The sequence below is a fragment of the Lithobates pipiens genome, unplaced genomic scaffold (assembly GCF_037356315.1).
Source record: "Lithobates pipiens isolate NorthernLeopardFrog02 unplaced genomic scaffold, aLitPip1_a1.2 Scaffold_18, whole genome shotgun sequence".
Lineage (NCBI taxonomy): Eukaryota > Metazoa > Chordata > Amphibia > Anura > Ranidae > Lithobates > Lithobates pipiens.
Genome location: NW_027507758.1, coordinates 387,329,678 through 387,349,912, shown reverse-complemented (window position 1 = coordinate 387,349,912; position 20,235 = coordinate 387,329,678). Strand labels below are relative to the sequence as shown.

The window sequence follows — 20,235 nt, the reverse complement described above, 5'->3', positions numbered from 1 at the left end:
TTTATTTTTGCTTGATCTCCATTTAGTCTATGAGATTGCGTAATTTCCTGACTCTCAGGTCAAGGTTTGGTTTTTAATTTACATTGCAACCTTGCTGAGCTGAGAGTGGCTTGGTTAATTTTTTGAGCCCTGAACAAGGCTTGATCTGGCATTTATAGCTGAGGCCAAACTAATTTTAATACTGAGGTGTGGCTATTTTATTGAGCGACTCTCCCCTTGTTTCATGACCAATCCAATTACAATTGGGTTGAATCACTCATTTTAATCCCATGGTGGTTATGTTAATTAGGCGATTAGTGCACTTTGATCAGTTGCGCTCTTCCCCGCCTTGGACTTGACAAATAGCATGGGTGTAGACATGAACGCTACACCAATGATGCCGTCAGTTATGATGAAACTAGTAGGGTGTGGTGTGGTGTGGTGTGCCTAGCCACACCACACCAATATACCTTGTGATCTGCAGATTGATTTTTATCCAGGATTTTCTACTCTGTTGTTGGACTTGTTACATTGTACGATTTCAAATAAACCACTTGGTTTTTATACTATGTGACCAACTTTCCTCGTTTACATTTTAATCATGAAAGAGAGAGATGAAAAAACCCGGTGCGTTTGAGGTCATTATTATTCTACACGTATCCGTTAGATAGAGCTCTCATGCTGCATTGAACCCACGCTTTGCTAGGCTCCTATTCTTATCACGGTGGAAAGTGCACTTTGGGTCATCTTTTGAGACACTATTTACAAAGGATTGTTTTCTTCACATTATTCATTTGAACACCCTAAAGGACTAATCAAATTTACATATTTATTGTTGTTCACTTAGCGCGTCAGTTTTTGTTATTTAGAGTTTATACACACATTATTTTGTGTTATTGCCAGCTGCTTGCTTTATAGTTCCGTTGTGGTGGTGAGGTGTGCATGTGCGTTTTTATATACACAAAAGACATAAATAAAAAAAAAAAAAAAAAAAAAAAAACACATGCACACAACGACATACTTGAGTTTCTCTATGGGATGAGGCTGTACAATAGGTCCAGCCGTTCCATTAATCTCCTGCTTGCGACGAATGTATCTGGGAGGTTTGGCTTCTCCATGAATGTAAGCGAGTTTTACTTGCCGACCTTAAAAGGAAAAAATAAATAAAATCAGTCACCTAATTTACGCTAATAAAAAAATTGATTACTTTTTGATCCTTATTCTTGCCTTTAGCATTTGCTTTATTAACTTAAAGACCACCTACCGTATATATCATTTCGCACAGTGTTTATTGGTAATGCTCCCTTTATTTATCAATGTGCTAATGGCAGCTGCCTTCCATCTAAAAAGGTACCCTGATATATTATGTGAAATGTTCTAGCTTTGACTTAAATATAAATAACTTTTTGGTTTCCTAGTTTGTCAAATGAAAGACTGGGGGGTGTTAATAAAAGCATTCCCAACACTTTTCTGGCAGTGTGACAGGTAGTTCTCGTATCCCCCCCTTTTTTTTCTTTCTTAATCTGTTGCTATGGCTGCAATAAGTTCAAAATAATTACAACTACTCCAATTTGGAAACTGGGGGTGATTAAGACTATCTTTGGAGTTGGTGTACAGAGAGATGCCAGTCATCAGAGTGGGCCATGTATGTGTTGTGAAGCATTAAATGTTAAAGCTTCCTCCACATGTGGGCAAGTGCAGTTTACCCTCCTCTGCCAGAGGAGTAACAGCCTAACTGGTAACAAATAGTTACACGGGTGGAAGATCTCTCTGGGAAGAATGTTACTCTGATGAAGAGGAGAAGCAGATCCTTAATTTGCATACAGCAAGAGGGCTAGCATTTCACCCGCTTTGCAGTAGTCAATGCATAAATTGAAAAGAAAAAAAAGAGAAGGAGGAGGAGGAGGAGGAGGAAATAAGAAAGAAGATATTCAGGGGTGTGCTGATGTAGGCACTCTGGACAAGTTTTGGAAATAGCTTATAGGCACGGTGAGTGTGGCCTGTGTGTTGGACCTTACAGAACGGGTGCGGTCTCAACCTTCACTTACATTCAATGATGTGATAGTGGAGGCAGTGGCCCAGGAACAAGAGGTTGCAGAGGCCACTATATATATATATATATATATATTTATATTTTAGAGAGGAGACCTTGGCTCTTTACCCTCTTTTGGCTCTGCAAACAGCCATATGGGCGTTGACACAGAATTGACTCGTGCATCAAGAGGACTACCGTTAAGCAGGAATTAGCCCAGTTCTCGAAAGGGGGAACCTTTTACAGAGTTTTTTACTAAAACTAGGGAGTGCAAAATATGGTGCAACTCTCACTCAGAAACCAATCGGCTTTCAGGTTTTATTGCCAAAGCTTAATTGAACAAGCTGAAGCTAGAAGCCAATTGGCTATCATGCTCAGCTTCACCAGATTCTGAGTGCTTCACGTTTTTGTTAATCTACCTGCTTGTCTCAGATATAGGATCTGAAGTTACCACTCTACAAAGTATTGACTTTAGGAGGGGGTGAATAGTTATGCACACTGCCTTTTTCTGTTATTTTGTCCTATTTGTGGTTTGCTTCACAATAAAAAAAATTATAAAAAAAAAATCTTCAAAGTTGTGGGCATGTTCTGTAAATTAAATGATGCAAATCCTCAAACAATCCATTTCAATTCCAGGTTGTGAGGCAACAAGACACGAAAAATGGTAAGGGGGGTGAATACTTTTGAAAGGCCCTGTAGAACCTGGTGTATAATGTACAGAGCCCTGTGTATAATGTAGAGCCTGGTATATGATGTACTACAGGGGACGGAGTGGGTGGATTCTATAAGAGGTGGGGCTTATGAGAAGGGGGAGTGGTCAAAAAGAGCTGGGTCTGGCACACCCCCCCCCCCCCATCTTAAAAAAACGTCACCAGCCGCCACTGGAATAGACTAGGGACAGGATCCACACTGGATAAGGACAGCTTATCTAGTCTTTGGGAGAGGTTCCTGATAAGCAGAGAGACTAGGGACACCGCTCTTAGCTTCACTATTCCTTGGACTCCGGTATAGTGATAAAGATTTTGTACTAGTTCTTCCAAGTGCCACTACACTGTTAGTCTGCCTAACAGCCACCCCTCATGCTGCTCACATGCTGGTCTGGTAACATAAGCTTTAAGGCTGGGTTCACACTAATGCAAATTGGATGCAGATTTTCTTGCATCCAATTTGCATAACAGGAGACTGTGACCGTCTCTCAATGGAGCCAGTTCATACAACTCCAGGGAAGGCGCAGAGCGCAAAGCATAAAAGTGTCCTGTGTGTCTTTGGCTCTGTTTCAGGCCCGAACTCAGTCAAAAATTCAGAGCTGAAAACAGTGAATGGGGATGCAACAAACTCTCTGCTGTGCCCTGCGGCTACACATAGTGTGAACCCAGCCTCAGAGTGAGATCCTTAGTGCTGGAGCTACCCCAATGTGCCGTTAACAGTGCTGAGAACCTACTGCACCTGTGTTGACTGTGTCACTGAGACACTGTTACCCATAGTGTTTGGACTATTAAAAGGAGAAGTTAACTTTGAGAAAAAAAGATATAATAAATCACTTTTTTTGCAGGTGAATTGCATCAGCGATCAACAGATCACTTATGCCATGCATGGTCTACTGCAGACCTGTCAGTGTATCTGCTACGAGGAAGCCGATACATTCTGACAGGAAGAATCAATGCACTACCACAGTGCCGTGGTAGTTTATGGCAAACTACAAGCCGACAGCTGCAAAGGATGTCAGTACTTGTAGTTCATTCATACACAGAGCTCGGTGTATGAATGACATTGCTATCTGGGCAGAGCCCAGCACAGCTGTGCCGTTTTAAAAAAAGTGACAGTACGGGAAACTTATCCCAGCACTGCTGCGACAAGGAGAATGAGTGGCAGTGGGCACATGTTACATGTTCCACCCAAAAAACAGGTGGAACATGTAACAATTTCCCAAAGGTGAACTTATTCTTTAAGCCAAGTACCTTACTGCTTTTCTCCCCGTTAACTTCATCTGATCAAATAATAATTGCAGCTTTACTTTTGCCTCTGTGTGCCATTCTTCCATCCTGGGCACCAACTGAGCCACCCACACAGAGCTACTATGAAGTCGGTGGCTGTTTGAGTCCTAGCAATCAGTGACTCATTCCTAGCCCCATTCAGCTATTGAGCAGATTCCTAGCTGACAGCTGAATGTAAAACAAAGAGGTAGGGATGTTGGCTGATGTCATTACCTGAAATATGGAAATGGGCAATTGTTAAATCACAGGAATCTGTTGGAGAGGAGTCAGTGGAGAAAGATTAGCAACTGTGCTGGGTTCCTATTGGGTAGAAATCAACTTTCTTCCCGTCTTATTAACAATCACCAGTCACCTGTGCACATTTTGGGTCCTTTGCTGGACTTTAGGTCTCCTGGCACTTATCCTGCACCTTCAACAGTTAGCTAAAAGTGTTCGCTCCCATACTTTAAACATTTTAGAATGGAATAGCAGCAACAACATTTATTTCTATATTTGCCTGTGTATGAAAAATAAGCACACCTGTCCCTCAACTATTAAAACCTAGGAGTAATTACAATTCAGCTGTTCCCTTGTCACCAACTAAATATGCATGTAAATTACGATGACTCGAATGGGCATAGCGATTACCGTACAATGTTTAATCAGCAGGGACACATTTTAAATAAAAACTAAATTCCGATTAAGAGTATTTTATGTTTTTTTTTGGATGAATACCAGTGATAAGAAATATGCAAAGAATTACAGGTGATATCGATGTTTGCCTTGTTCCTTATATGTACTTTGTGTAGCTAAAGAGCCTGACCAAGGCCTGAGACAATACTTGAGAAACTAGCAGATATTACCAAATATTACTAAAAGCTTGTAAAAGGCACTTTGGCTTTGGCAATAAGGCTGGCAATGCACCATGAGTCACCAGTGTGCCTTAGCCAATGGCAGGTTGCCAAATACTACTATAAAATGACTGTGTAGATATTTCCTGGTATGACTTTGCTGTGGACCTCCTGCTAGAAGGGTCCCTCATCCGTTTGTACTGGTACATCTGTAATAAATCTGTCTTCTAATCAAAATGACCGGAGCTGACTGATCAGTAAGAGGAATGGAATTTTACTGACATCATGGTCCTTTCGAGCCGGAAGCAAGGATTAGGTGGTGGATCGAACGGTTCCGTCCAAAATATCGGTGAGTATCAGACTCCCTCTCGCCGAGACCTAGGTCCTCCCACTCAAGTTAGGTGGTAAAAAGAGGCTGGTCGGTTCTGGAACCACACCTAAGCTCTGCTACTGGACTTATTTGATCCAGTCCTCCGTCTGTGAAAGGTAAGACAGATCTTTTCTTTTCTCTTCTACTCAAGGTGATTTTTTTATTTTTTTATTTATTGAGTATGCCGGCACTGTGGCTAGGTGACACAGTGGCCGAAGACAGAGGCACTTGGGGACGTTGTCTATGGTAAATAGACGTAGCCTGCTGTCCGAGACAGATTACAAAAAATATAAGGTACCGGAAGATGATCGATAATTGTTGTGAATAGTGACTACAAGTATTCTGGATAGATTACAGAGAGTCACGGTGGCCATTTCAGGTTTTTGATGGTTGGGACAAAAGAGGAAGTGAATGTGCGAGTAACTTTCTCAGCAACACTTCCCCCCATAGATCAAATCTTATTTCTCTTTTTCTCTCTCGAGTAATATTTCTAGCACTGTTCCTTTTGCTGCATTTGTTAACACATGAGACTAACTCTCTTGGTCTTTCTTCCTCATGTTTAACCTTACTGCAGCGATTTTTTTTGGATTCTCTGAGTGTGGAGTGTCTTGATATTTTTGCTTTTCTTGTATTCTTATTGTTCATGATCCAAGGGTTGCTAATCTGGCGGTTTACAAATTGATAAAAAGGCCCGCTTAAATGCTAATGGTAGGGAATTTGTTTGCCAAGGCAGATTATATATATATATATATATATATATATATATATATATATATATATATATATAGAGAGAGAGAGAGAGAGAGAGAGATAGAGAGAGAGAGATAGAGATATTTCTGTGTCCCTGCAGATTTGTGAATAAAAAAATCAAAAGAAAACAAAACAAACAAAAAAAACAACACTGGACTCAAAAAAAAAAAAAAAAAAAAAAGGAGAGACAGACATGGGGAATAGACTCTGCAAAGGTATTTCTTGTGCTTGTTTGTGTTGTTGCTGTGTACCAAATGTACCATTAGAAGGTGATAAGAAATGTATGCATGGTAAAAGTCCAAAGAATGTTAAATATTGCCATAAGTGGGAAAAGGACTGTGGGTTTAATGAGATACTAACAGTGAGGGGTTGTCAAGCTTTAGTAGATAAAATTAAAATGTTTGGACCAAAGGATCAGAAGCGATATGGACTTCAAGTAGCAGAGGAATGGTTGCAACAAGCGCAGAGTAGAGCAGAAAGTAAAGCTAAATCAAACCAAAGGAATAAATCCCAAATGCAGTTGCCTTTGGTTGATGGAGAAGATGATACTATGTGTATAATGCAGCAACCACCGCCCTATCATGCCCCGCCCCCTCCACAGCCAACATATCCCACCCTGCCGCAGGGGGCTGGAATGAACCCCTTCATCCTGCAGTCACACCCTCTTCCCCTTCAAGCCTCCACCCCCCAAGAAGGGACCCAACCAGCCCCCACAGGAAGGCTTGGGCGTCTCCCCTATTGCACAAGCAGCCCATGACTGCCCTAGGTTAAACAGATCCATGATAGAGACATTAATGGAAGCCATTGCTAAGGGGTGGGCACAGCGGGGGAAACAGCCCGAAATCGAAGAGCTCCCACAAGATACCCTGGGGAGGACGAGGAGGAGAATATGTGCCCTCTGATTGAGGTCCCTAATCCAATGGCAGGTCAAAACATAAATGAACAAGTACAGCCTCTTACTATGACCGTATATCGGCCCTGGACTGAAAGTAATGTGCAAAAAGCCACCAAACATATTAAGCACCCCAAATTAGGTCCAGCAGAATTTGTTGAAAATATTCAAGGGCTATGAGATGGCTATAAATTAAATGGGGTGGAGGTAGAGCGGGCAATCAGACGAGTATTGGGGCCCGATTGGGCGTCAGTAAAAGGAGACTGGGAACCATGTGCAGTGGACCACCAAGGGAATAGGGGACTCCCTCTTGCTCCAAATCACGCAGATTTAAAATGCGAGAGTAAATAATCTTCTCCAACAAATAACTAACTAATAGATTCATCCAGCGCACAGATTGGCAAAAGATCAATATGACTGCACAAGAGGATAAGGAAAACGTTAACGATTATTTAAATAGATTAAGGGAAATTTTCAAATCATACTCCGGGTTACCGGAATCAGAGGACGTTAATAGTGCATATCAGCAACAGCTGAAGATTACTTTTGTTAATGGATTAAAACCAGAGCACAAAGAGTATATCACAAAAAGTATGGTCACATATAGAACGGCTGGAGTGTTAGACACATTACAATGGGGAAAACATAATGAAAGGTAGCTTAAGGAGAAAGGAAATAAGAATGTGAAAGTGAAAGTTTTCTTGCAAGGTGGCAATAATGAGGATGATGGGGAGGAATATACTGTTGAAGCCGCGCCCAAGAACAGAGGGAGAGGTCGGGGCGGCAACAGGGGGAGAGGAAGGGGCAGGTATAGAGGAAGAGGTAGGAATGAAGGGAACAGAGAAGGATGACATACAGTGGAATGAAGAAAGTGAGAGCTTTTACTGAATTAAAAAGAACATTAACAAGCACCTCAGTGCTGGGACTACCCAACTATGTGAAACTGTTTGAGCAAACTGTAGATTCAAGAGATGGACACATGACATCAGTACTGACACAGACACATGGGGGTAAACAAAGACCAATCGCATATTACTCCACTAAACTTGATAATGTGACAAGAGCACTTCCCCATGTGTGCAGGCAGTGGTCGCAGCAGCAGAAGCGATTAAGGCTTCAGCCTCCATTGTACTGTATCACCTGCTCATATTAAAGGTCCCACATGCTGTATCAGTAATATTACTACAACAGAAAATTTCACAACTTAGCCCAGCAAGACACTTATCCTGTATGACTGTGCTTTTGAGACAACCGCATATAACCATCCAAAGGTGCACTACTTTAAACCCATCCACACTTCTGCCAATACCAACAGACGGTGAAAAACATGATTGTACAGCCGCTATTGCTGAGAAGGTATTACCTAGGATTGACTTTAAAGACACCCCACATGTTAGCTAGTCATTACTCAGCACAAGTAGCAGAATTAATCGCTCTTACAAGAGCATGTACCCTAGCTGAAGGGAAAAAGGCCACCATCTACACAGACAGCCAGTACGCATTTTCTACAGTACATGTATTTGCCCAGCAATGGAAAAAACAGGGGAATGGTCACTTCTGGGGGCAAACCCATTTCACATACTGATTTCATTTTAGGATTACTCGATGCTATCCAGCTTCCAATGGAGCTGGCAATATGTAAATGTCAGGCCCATACAAAAGGCAAAGATCCAATATGTGGGGGGAATAAAAAAAGCAGACAAAGCTGCTAAACAAGCAGCTAATCAATCTACACAAATCTTAGTACAACAGGAAGATATACAATTAGATCACACAATTTTGAAGGATATGCAAAGTTGTGCACCCCCATCTGAAAAACAACTTTGGGGCACAAAAGGATGCACCCTCCAGGAGGACATATATATCTCTCCAGAGAACAAACCAGTCCCGCCAAAGACTTTATTTAAGCATGCAGCATTCTTGACCCATGGAGTAACACATGTGTCAAACAGGGGGATGAGTGAGATACTAAATAAAGTGGTAGCAGCCTATGGCTTTACAAACTACTAAAAAACGTTTTGTTCTCAATGCATTATATGTGCAAGACAATGCTCAGAGAGGCATAAGACCACAGAAAGGGAAGTTCCCCACACCTCAATATCCATTCCAACACATTTGCATGGATTTTATTGAATTAGACAAATGTGAAAGGAAGAAATATTGTTAGGTAATCATTGATGCATTGACCAAATGGGTAGAGATATTCCCCACAGGAAGTGCTGATACCTTAACAGTAGCCAAAGCCTTACTAAAAGATATCATTCCACGATTTGGGATACCAAAGAAGATTTATAGTGATAATGGTCCACATTTTGTAAATCAGACCATAAGACACTTGACAGAAGTGATGGGTATAGAAGTAAAGAATCACTGTGCATATCACCCTCAGTCAGCAGGGCTCGTAGAAAGACATAATGGGATATTAAAGAGCAAGCTAAAAAATGCTATGGCAGAGACAGGGAAAAATTGGATGTACTGTCTCCCACTAGCTATTTTAAGCATCCACATCACCCCCACTAAGGAGGGGCTGAGTCCATTTGAAATGATGTATGGTAGACCTTATTAAATACCTTTATTACCAAATGAAACCCACATAGAGGAAGTGGAGAGAACCTTAGCAGAATACATGTCAAGGTTATTAAAACAGAAACAAATTAACCAAGTGTGTTCCATTCCAGAAGGAGAGCCCATAGGAGAAGATAAAGTACAAATCGGAGACTGGGTCCTCATCAAGGTGATCAAAAAGAAGCACTGGCACTCCCCTAAGTGGGATGTTCCATATCAAGTACTCCTTACTACTCCCACCGCAGTAAGAATTGCTGAAAGGTCTACCTGGATTCACCAATCCCACTGTAAAAAGGTAAACATAGGCAGAGTAGGGACAGAAAGACTGAAGGAGGGGAAAAGTCCAACTACAAAATGGAGGCAGATAAAAGGTCTGCTTGTCTCAACCTTGGTGAAGAAAAGGCCCTATTTAGGCCCCCCTCACTTCAGATAGGATGGTAGGGATTTTGTTCCTGGTGGCAGCATTGGTGACTCTAGGTGAGGCCTCTATACGGGGAGGTAGGAGACACGGGAGGATAGTGGAACCAATCAATTGGGAAGAGACAGGAAGAGCATTGAACCTCACCTTTGATGAGGTAACCACCAGTACTATACAGGTGGATTTCTGCCAGATGACAGATTGTGGAGATAAGGTAGCGGGTAAGCTGACTTGGGCAGACAAATACGTGTGCTACTTGACTGGAACTACCGGGTGTACTACTTGGGATTCAGTCATGTGGACAACTGCAGCCCAGGATTGGGGATATGAGATCCCAGCAGCAGGAGATTTAAAGAATAGATTAATCATAACTAAAGCAGCCCACTCTCCCTGTACAGAACCAAAGAATTGCAATATATTATTACAAACCAGAATGTTCCTTTATTGCAATCAATTAAGACACTGTACAGTAGGTAGACCAACATGGACCAAATCCAAAACATAATAAGTATACATAAGGCAAGCAGTACATGAAATCGTGTAACATTTCAACAGGTGACAAGTCATATTGCTAGTGCCGGCGTGGCTAATCCACGCCACCCACCGACATCCATTATTCCACCACCAACAATTAAGTAAGACTGGAGAAAGCATAGGAGGTATAAAAAGTATCCAGGGATCCCACCACCCCCCCGTGAGCCCCACCCATTAGGCCATCCACGACCCCCAGACCTTGCTGAATTTCTGGGGGCAATTCCTATTCATATAGGTAAGTTTGTACAACGGAAGCACAGCAGTAATCGATTTTTCCGAATTGCAATATATTATTGATTTCCCTGAAGGACCCCAAACTAGAAGATCAGAGGTTATACCGTATAGGAGCTTGGATATCAGGAACTGACCTTTTGGGAAAATTCTTCCTTGAAGTCAAACCCAAGAATGAGACAAACAAGAAGAAAGAATTAGCTAATGAGGACCAACTTACAGTAGAGGTATTAGGACCCACAGTGAGATTCACCAATCTCACAGTGGAAGAAACTATATTATTAGAAACAGGATACCAGGATAAGAATGAATGGCTTGAATGGTTGATATATACTGCTAATACCCTTAAAAAGAGAACTGCTTGGTCTGTGCAGGGGCCAGACCCCAGCTAGCTAAAGTGCCCTTTCCCTTAAATAATAATACACATCCAGATGGCTTAGGGTGTATGCTAAAGCTGCATCAAAAAACATACAAACCTGACACCAAACACTTCCTGTCACACGTTAAGTTTGTTGTTTCCCCAGGTTCAGAGACCTCAGATACCCCCAGCTGTCATGGCATACCCTGGCAACTTTACTTGTTTTGCACTTCAGGGGAATGAGAGTGGCACAGATTTGGGGTCTTTTCCGGATGACTACTGCATGGAGAGGATTAACAAAATTGTAAAGGGAGAGGGTGACGACTGGGTTGAGCACGACACCCAGAGAGTGGACGTCTGGTGCTTATGCGGAGATAAGAGGCTCAGAGCTTGAATCCCAGCCAATTCCCGAGGGGATTGTGCCCTGGTATAGCTGGCAATGCCTCTGCGCTTACTGTCAGAGTCCCCTTGGAAGAAGGGTCACCTCTCCTGCAGGGTCTTTTGACCCCCAGATCTACATGGATGAGATTGGGGTTCCACGTGGAGTGCCGAGCGAGTTTAAGGCTAGGAATCAAGTGGCAGCTGGATTTGAGTCTCTTCTTTGGTGGGCGACAGTAAACAAGAATGTTGACTAGATTAACTATATATACACTATAACCAACAAAGGTTTGTAAACTACACCAGGGATGCAGTTAAGGGATTAGCAGAGCAATTAGCCCCTACCTCTCTGATGGCATGGCAGAATAAGATGGCATTAGATATGATCCTAGCAGAAAGAGGAGGGGTCTGTAAAATGTTTGGCGGTATGTGTTGCACTTTTATTCCTAGCAATACAGCTCCTGGAGGAACCGCGACTAGAGCCCTCGAAGGATTGACAGCTTTATCGAATGAATTCGCAGAAAACTCGGGTATTAATGATCCATTCACAAATTGGCTTGGAGGTTGGTTTGGGAAATGGACTGGACTTGTCACCTCATGTTTGATCTCTATCGCCGTGGTTTTAGCCATCTTAGTCATTTGTGGGTGATGTTGTATTCCCTGTATTCGAGGACTCTCTCAAAGATTAATTGAGACAGCCATGACCAGGACAATGTACCACACAGTTCCCCAAGGAGAAGATATCTATGATGATGAGAGTACTCCTCTGAATGAAGTAAGGTCTGAAAACCCAGTTGCGGAACGGACCTGCACTGAAATAATAAATTAAGGAGGCAAATATAGATATCAGAGGAGGGAATGATAAGAAATATGCAAAGAATTACAGGTGATATCGATGTTTGCCTTGTTCCTTATATGTACTTTGTGTAGCTAAAGAGCCTGACCAAGGCCTGAGGCAATACTTGAGAAACTAGCAGATATTACCAAATATTACTAAAAGCCTGTAAAAGGCACTCTGGCTTTGGCAATAAAGCTGACAATGCACCATGAGTCACCAGTGTGCCTTAGCCAATGGCAGGTTGCCAAATACTACTATAAAATGACTGTGTATATATTTCCTGGTATGACTTTGCTGTGGAACTCCTGCTAGAAGGGTCCCTCATCCGTTTGTACTGGTACATCTGTAATAAATCTGCCTTCTAATCAACATGACCAGAGTTGACTGATCAGTAAGAGGAATGGAATTTTACTGACAACCAGGTGTAGAAATTTAACACTAGAAAGGTTTTTGATTTATATGTAGAAGCACCTTGTAATTTGCAATACAATTATTCACCACCATCTTTCCTGGGGCTCATGAACTCATGTAGGCGAATTATCTGGTTTATTTAAATTGCTTAAGGATACAAACCTTTAGGCTTTCCAGAGTATATTGAACTGATATTTTGAGTTATCATTTTTAACTTTTCCTCTCTTGCACTGAAGAGCCTTAAATACATCTCTCGTGAAGACTCATATTCTAAGAGCTGGTGGCCTTTGAAGTCTCTTTCACAGTGTTTCCTCCACAGGTAGTCAGAGTCTTCCGTAAAGTCCTTTAGTTAAAAAAAATTAAAAAATCTAAACATCAGACATATGCTATGCCATTCACCAAAGAACAGAGATCTATGCAGTTCTGTTGGTCTGCCTGTGCTTACTAAAAAAATACTGCTATGTTAAATCGGCTGTTATGTTACTTAAATAGATTGTACAGCTTTCATTTTCAAACACGTTATACTTGCCTGCTCTGTGCTGTAGTTTTGCACAGCGCAGCCCCATCCGCTTCTTCAGGGGTCCCCTGCTGGCTCTCCAGGCTTTGTTTATAGACACAGACAGTACGGCTCAGCAACACCCCCTGTGTGATGGAATTTGATTGACAGTAGTGAGGAGCGAGAGAGCCCCTGCTCTTAAGCTCAGCGCTGGATCGAGATCAGGCCCAGGTAATTATGGCTCTAAGTGGGGGTGGGGTCCTATGGTACAGAGGTTTTTTTAACCTTAATGCATTAAATGCATTAACGTAAAAACCTATAAGGCTTAAAAAAAACTTTAAAACTATTGCAGACTATTAGTAAATTGCAGAAGACTGTTCCCAAATTACTAGACTGCCACAGATTAATACAATATCACAATAAACTAAGATTATTGCAACATACACCAATCAGCCATAAAATTATGGCCACCCACCTAATATGGAGTATGGCCCCCTTTTGCTAAAACAGCCCTGACTTATTGAGTCATGGACACCAATGTAAAATCCACATGAATGGCAGAACCCAAGGTTTCCCAGCAGAACATTGGCCAAAGCATTCTTGTGCTATCACTCCCCAGGTATGTGACACTCACGCACCCCAGCCATCCACACGATGTGAAAGAAAACATGATTCATCAGACCAGGCCACCTTCTTCCATTGCTCCATAGTCCAGTTCTGGTGACCATTGTAGAAACTTTATGCTGTAGACATTGGTCACCATGGGCTTCACAGCCCCATACGCAACAAACTGTGATGGCCATTTTTTTCTGCTTTCACCACATCAACTTCATGGACAACATATTCACTTGCTGCCCAATATATCCCACCAATTTTCAGATACCATTGTAACAAGATATTCTTTTTACCTGTCAGTGGTCATAATGTTATGGCTAATCGCTGTAAGTATAAGGCACATGCCAACACACCTCATGCATTTGAGCCAGACCTTTGTCCAAGACACATTTAACAACTACTCCATACTAGATGGGTACCGGACCTTCTAAAGGTTTCTAACACAATGCTTTAGGGGTGCTTTTCATACTGCCCAGCTACAGTTTTGCCATAGTGTGGATGCAATGCAGTGTATCCGTGGTGTTCGTGTTGGTTACCCATACTTTAATAGACTTCTATTATATCGAGTGTTTTTGTTGCATTTTCCAAAATCGCACAAATTCCAAATTACAGCTGAAGTCAAGGATTTAAAAAAAATAAAATAAAGAAATGCGCTTGCGATGGGCTCCCAGCGGTGCAAGGGTTAAATGCTTGTTAAGCCTAGAGGTAGAAGAACAGTTACCTTTATTCCTCACTCCCGTGGCCACTGGAACTCTGCTCTTTTCTCCGAAGCTCTGGGTTGTGGTCGAGCACTCACCATTCTGATGTACAATGCAGGACTGCTGGTTCTGCATTAACCATGATGACAAAGAGTGACCGCTGGCCAGAGCACCGAAGAGAGGAGGCTTTAAAGGGACTGGTCACACAATCTAGTGGAAGTACTAAAGTAGTGGCCTACTAGAGCAAAGAATAAGACCCCATACCACAGATTTTCTGCAGGTTTTTGTCTTCAGATTTACCAAAACAATGTAGTGCAAGAGCCTGTCTGATTGCATACAAATTGAAACTCTTAAAGCGGGAGTCCGCCGGGAGTGCGCATTTTTTTTTTTTTTTAAAGCCAGCAGCTACAAATACTGCAGCTGCTGACTTTTAAAATAGTGACACTTACCTGTCCAGCGCGCCCGCGATGTCGGCACCCGAAGCCGATCTCTCGATCGTCTCTCGGGTGCTGCCGCCGCCATCTTGGGTATGGGGATCAGGAAGTGGAGCCTTTCGGCTTCATTTCCCGGTTCCCTACTGCGCATGCGTGAGTCGCGCTGCGCAATGAGGATGGACCCGCTGCCTCTGGGATCTGTGTGTTTCCCAGCAGGCAGCGGGGGACTTTCGCAAAGGGGCGTAATCTACGCCCCTTTCCGCAGAGAGCTATCCAGGAAGTGGGTGCAGATACCTGTACTGTACAGGTACCTGCACCCCCCTCCCCCCTGAAAGGTGCCAATTGTGGCGCCGGGGGGGGGGGGGGGATTCCAATGAGCGGAAGGTCCACTTTAAGGTGGACCTCCGCTTTAAGGTTTGACCTCATTATATGGTTTGGGTAAATCTGAAGACAAAAATCTGCAAAAAATCTAATAGTATGTATGGGGTCTAAGGCAAGCATTACAACCCATTCCTCTACCACTAGACAAAAAAAAAAAAAAAATGTAACCCAATCTAGGCTGTTTAAACAAATTTTCCTTGCAGTGGGGCCATCCCGAATTGCAAGGGAATTGTATTTATGCTGCCTGGATTGGGGCTTTAGACAAAAGTATAGTAAAGCCATTTTTTTTTAAAGATTTGCATAGAGTAGTGAGCAGGTTAAAACCTCATTATCAGGTTATTACCATCTGACCATTGTCACCAGGACTGGCAAATCCTCCAGTGGGGTCACCTGGTCCAGTGACAACAGAGCACTGTATAGGTCTTTATAAAGATGACAGAAAAAAAAGGGGGGAAAAAAACTGCGCTACGGAATGTTCAAGATAAAAAGTGGTCGGAAGCTGCAATTCTAATGTATACCAAAAATACACAAATAAACTGAAAAATGATCTGCCTTTTATCTGCTCAGCCTGGCTGGATACTACGCTGAGTGGGGAGTGTAACATGGAGTGAAGATAGTGACCGCCATAACGCTATCTTGTGGAGGATCTGGAACCGATCGAAGGGTGCAGCAATCTGGATGTCCATTTAAACTTATTTTGCCTGTTGTGACCCTCTGTAACGGGGGGGGGGGGGGAGGTTGCCTCTAGTCGGTAAGGAGCCAATCTATATATTTGGTGACGGGAAAGCGCACATTGTTTCTGGAGAGAAAAGAATAGTGTGTGTCTTAATCAAGCTACCGTATATACTCGAGTATAGGCCGACCCGAATATAAGCCGAGGCCCCCAATTTACCCCCAAAAAACTGGAAAACTTATTGACTCGTGTATAAGCCGAGGGTGAGACATGGCTGTCCATCCCTGTGTGTCCGTCCATCCCTGTGTGTGTGTCCGTCCATCCATCCCTGTGTGTGTGTCCATCCATCCATCCATCCATCCCTGTGTGTGTGTCCGTCCATCCATCCCTGTGTGTGTATCCATCCATCCATCCATCCCTGTGTGTGTGTGTGTGTGTGTGTCCGTAGTATGAGAATGAACGGATGTCCGTGATAGGCGGAACACTGACTGCTGGGAAATTCAGTGTTCCGCCTATCACAGGCGGAGGCGGAGAAGGAGGCGCGGCTTTTGAATTTTAATGTCCGCCGTCTGTCTGCTCGATACGCCGATCGAGCAGTCAGACAGCGGTGACTCGAGTATAAGCCGAGGGGGCACTTTCAGCCTCAAAAAAGAGGCTGAAAATCTCGGCTTATACTCGAGTATATACGGTATCTCTTTATGAAGATTTCTCACTGGTGTTGGATTAATTATTTGGACATTTCACTTCAATAACAGGATATATGATCACATGGACGTTATTCAGTGTCAATATTGTTTAAATTCTTGGTGTTCAAATTATTGCTTTATTATTATTATTATGTATTTACAATATTAGGTACATATTTCACTTTTGGATTATTTTTAAATTTTTCTCTTATGTTTTTTGTTTCATTGGGCTTTTTTCATTGGTTTTTCCACTATATAGTGTTTTTTTCTCTTTCTTTTTTGTCACATTAATACTATGTTACTGTATTTCACTTGAGGGGAGTAGTGTTGTACATGGATGTATATATATATATATATATATATATATATATATATATATATATATATATATATATATATATATATATATATATATATATATATATATACCATACTTGGAGGTGATTACATAGGTACAATATTTAGGGTTTGCATTTTGTTTTCACACATACACACATCCTGTTCATTCTGGGGATTTTGAGGTTAAGCGCATTTCCCCTTTTTTTCTCTTTATAAAGATGAGGAAAAAAAAAAAAAAAGGAAAAAAAAAAAAAGTTTGAGACATACTGGATTACATTCTTCAATGCGATTAAGCTGCTCTGGAGTACAACGTTCAAGAACTGGCTTTAGGATGTCAAACGGTACACCTCCAACTTCTTGGATTGCTACAAAGCAGACAAGAAATAAGAATTAAAAAGTGGTCCATGACATATGTGATATAGTCTGTTTATGGCATTATAGCTGAATTCCAGGTTTACTGTCCCTTCGACTAGTTTGAGCCAAGCTGGCCCAAGCAAACTAAATTCTACACCAACAGATGCACCCACGGGATGCACTGTATAAAGTGTACCTACTGAGCTACATTCAGTATACATTCCCCTTCCTGCTGGCTGATATGCGACACTCCGCTTGCCGCTCCTGCCTTGTCCGTGCGTGTCATTGCATTGCTGTGCATGCTGGATGGTGGTTTGGGATGTGCGCATGTGCAGTGTCTCTCGGCCGGTCCGGATGACACTACATCAGCACAGCTGATTGTAACTACAGGCAGGACGTACGTATAAATAGCACACTGGAGCAGTGTGCCATTTCAGCTGCTACTTTTTACTTACACTATACACCCTGCTGCTGTGGTCTTTTTTCAGGCTTTGCATCAAACTACCTTGGCTATCTTGTCTCTCTCTTCCTTTGTGGGATTTGGAGTTGTTGGTTCTTACCATATTATATCAGTTGTGGGAGACTGTATCACAGTTTCCCTCTACCTTCACTCCTCCACTCAATTAGACTGTTTTTGGCCTTTTTTTATCCCTTTGTCTATTACTGACACGGCTGTTAATGGTGAGTCTCTGGCTAGTTATGTTAAATATCTATTGAGGTTATATTGGGCACCCAAAATTAAATTTTTTTATATTATATATATATATATATATATATATATATATATTTTATTGTTTATAATATATATTGTTTTATTGTTTGTGCCACTTGCACCTCAGTTAAATACCTCTATGCCATTACAAAATGTCTTTATTTCTTGAAAAAATTGTAATATATTTTATTGATTGTGAATTGTTTTTATTTTCTCTGTTAGCCACAATTTTTCTAAAGTAAATCTCCTGAAGAAGCGTTTTTAGACACGCGCAACATGTTGGAGCCATCAATGTTGATATGTCATTGTGATACTGCCTTCCAACCATAGCTATGGATTCTCTACAGATGGAATGTTGATACATGCATTTCTTTTAGTTCTATTGTTTATGATTGGTTGCATATGGTAGCGGTAGTACTATACTATATCTTAACATTTGTGGTGAATTTTAATTTGTAATAAATAGCCCATTTTTTTTGTAATAAATATTTCCTGAAAGGCTCCATGGCAGCATATGTGTGGGTAGCCCCCCCTCCATGATTACCCAATAGGACCCAACTCCCATAAATCTTTGCTCCTGGCTACTATCCGTGTTCCTTTTTTGTCCTCCCCAGTAGGACCAGATGGTTTCTTTCCCGGAAACAAAACTTCACGACGATCGATTGACTGAGAGTTTTTCCTCCGATAGGCCCTGACTGTTAAGCAGGGTATGGAGTGTATTTGCAGAGTAGCGCTGAAGAAAGGATTTTCCTACCTGAAGTGCGCACGGTCTGTGTCCCGTTGCTATGGGTGACCATTATCTGCTTGGAGGTGCGGCGTGTGTGTTCCAGTCCGTTCGGCCAGGTGATCGTTGGTGGAGTGGTGAGCTTCTTGTTTATCCATGGCAGCAATGTATTTGTGCGTTTGCTTTTTGTTTGTCTAGACGGTCTCCTCTATGCTGTTTGCGGGTGTTTCCACGTTCCAGCAAACCTCTCTCTCTCCTGTTTCCAGGTTACACAGGCGTTCTGCGCATGTGCAAACCCAATGTGAAACCGAGGCTTGGTTCCCGCGCATGTGCGCGAGCGCCTCGCGTCCGACGTCGGCAATGACGTCACGGGCGCCACTTTTAAAATCTTTGGAAGCTGTCAGAACCCTGGGAATGTTTGCAGAGGACGCAGCGACTTTTCGGGACTGACAGTTCGGCGGTTTAAGGTAAGAGCATGTTCCTTAGGCTAGGGAAATGCTTACTCTTTTTTTTTTTAAAGATGTATTTTTATTTCTCTTTGGTTTGCAGCACTTACTGCCTCCTAGTGGCCAGCCCGCTCATGTTAGGTAGGTTGCTAGCATTTAGGTTTTTATAATGGAGAGAGTTTTGCATAGGTAGGATTGACTGTGTCTCTCTCTTTCTGTCTGTTTGTTTTTACAGCCCTTCTGGGTGTGATCCACAGCATAATGCCTCTAGACGCAGTGGATCATCAAGATCACACTGCCATAAATCCTCCTCAAGGTCTAGCCAGCATAGGTCAAGGTCTGAACGGCGTGACAAGGATTATTCTCACCCCCCTGTTGCTCACTCTAGCAAGGGGCCGGAAAAATCATGCTGGGGGTGCAGGATGCCTGTTCCATTAGACAAATCCCTATGCGATCACTGCTTCTCCAAAGCTGCAGATGAGAGGGATGGTGCAGACCAGCGTTTGGAGTCAATAGACTGGTTGTGAAGGAGTCTCTGCAGGAGAGGGATGCGCTACAGTCGTGTGAATCCCCGTCGGATTTGTTGGTCCCTCCAACTGGAGAGAACCCATTGCAGGAGACATGGGAATCCTCTCAACCAAGTCGCCTCTCTGCTTCTAGCTCAGACGGTGAATCTGACTTGGAGGATCCTGGTTTAGGATTGGACTATGGACTGGTTCCTTCATTGGTTAAAGCAGTGAGAGGAGTTCTGAAGTGGGAAGACCCTATTCCTTCCCCACCAAAGCAGAGAAAATTCTTTAAAACAGCTCAATAAAAGGAGCGACAATATTTTCCTTTCCTTTCGGATTTGGGTGACATTATCACAGAGGAATGGAGCAAGATGGATAAAAAGGGTTCCATGCAGTCAAAGATCCTGAAGCTATACCCTTTTAAAAGGAAGAGGATGTGAAACACCTGGAGTCAGCTCCACTGGTGGATGCAGAGCTCATGCGTTTGGTGAGATATGTAACCCTCCCTTTAGAAGATACGGTATCTTTTAAAGATCCTTTAGAAAGGCAGATCGACTCAGACCTGAAAAGGATCTACCTGACTTCTGG

General features: G+C 42.5%; 1 protein-coding gene across 1 annotated transcript in view; it reads right to left on the bottom strand.

Annotated features, from left to right (window-relative positions):
• LOC143988332 (elongin-A-like) overlaps positions 1-20,235 on the bottom strand; it is a 155,411-nt gene that overhangs the window by 35,513 nt on the left and 99,663 nt on the right. Inside the window, exons 7-9 of the mRNA XM_077487810.1 lie at positions 17,170-17,267; positions 12,743-12,923; positions 1,001-1,124 (exon numbers count right to left, since the gene is read on the bottom strand). Of these exons, the coding sequence (XP_077343936.1) occupies positions 1,001-1,124; positions 12,743-12,923; positions 17,170-17,267 (403 nt within the window). The remainder of the gene's footprint in view (positions 1-1,000; positions 1,125-12,742; positions 12,924-17,169; positions 17,268-20,235) is intronic.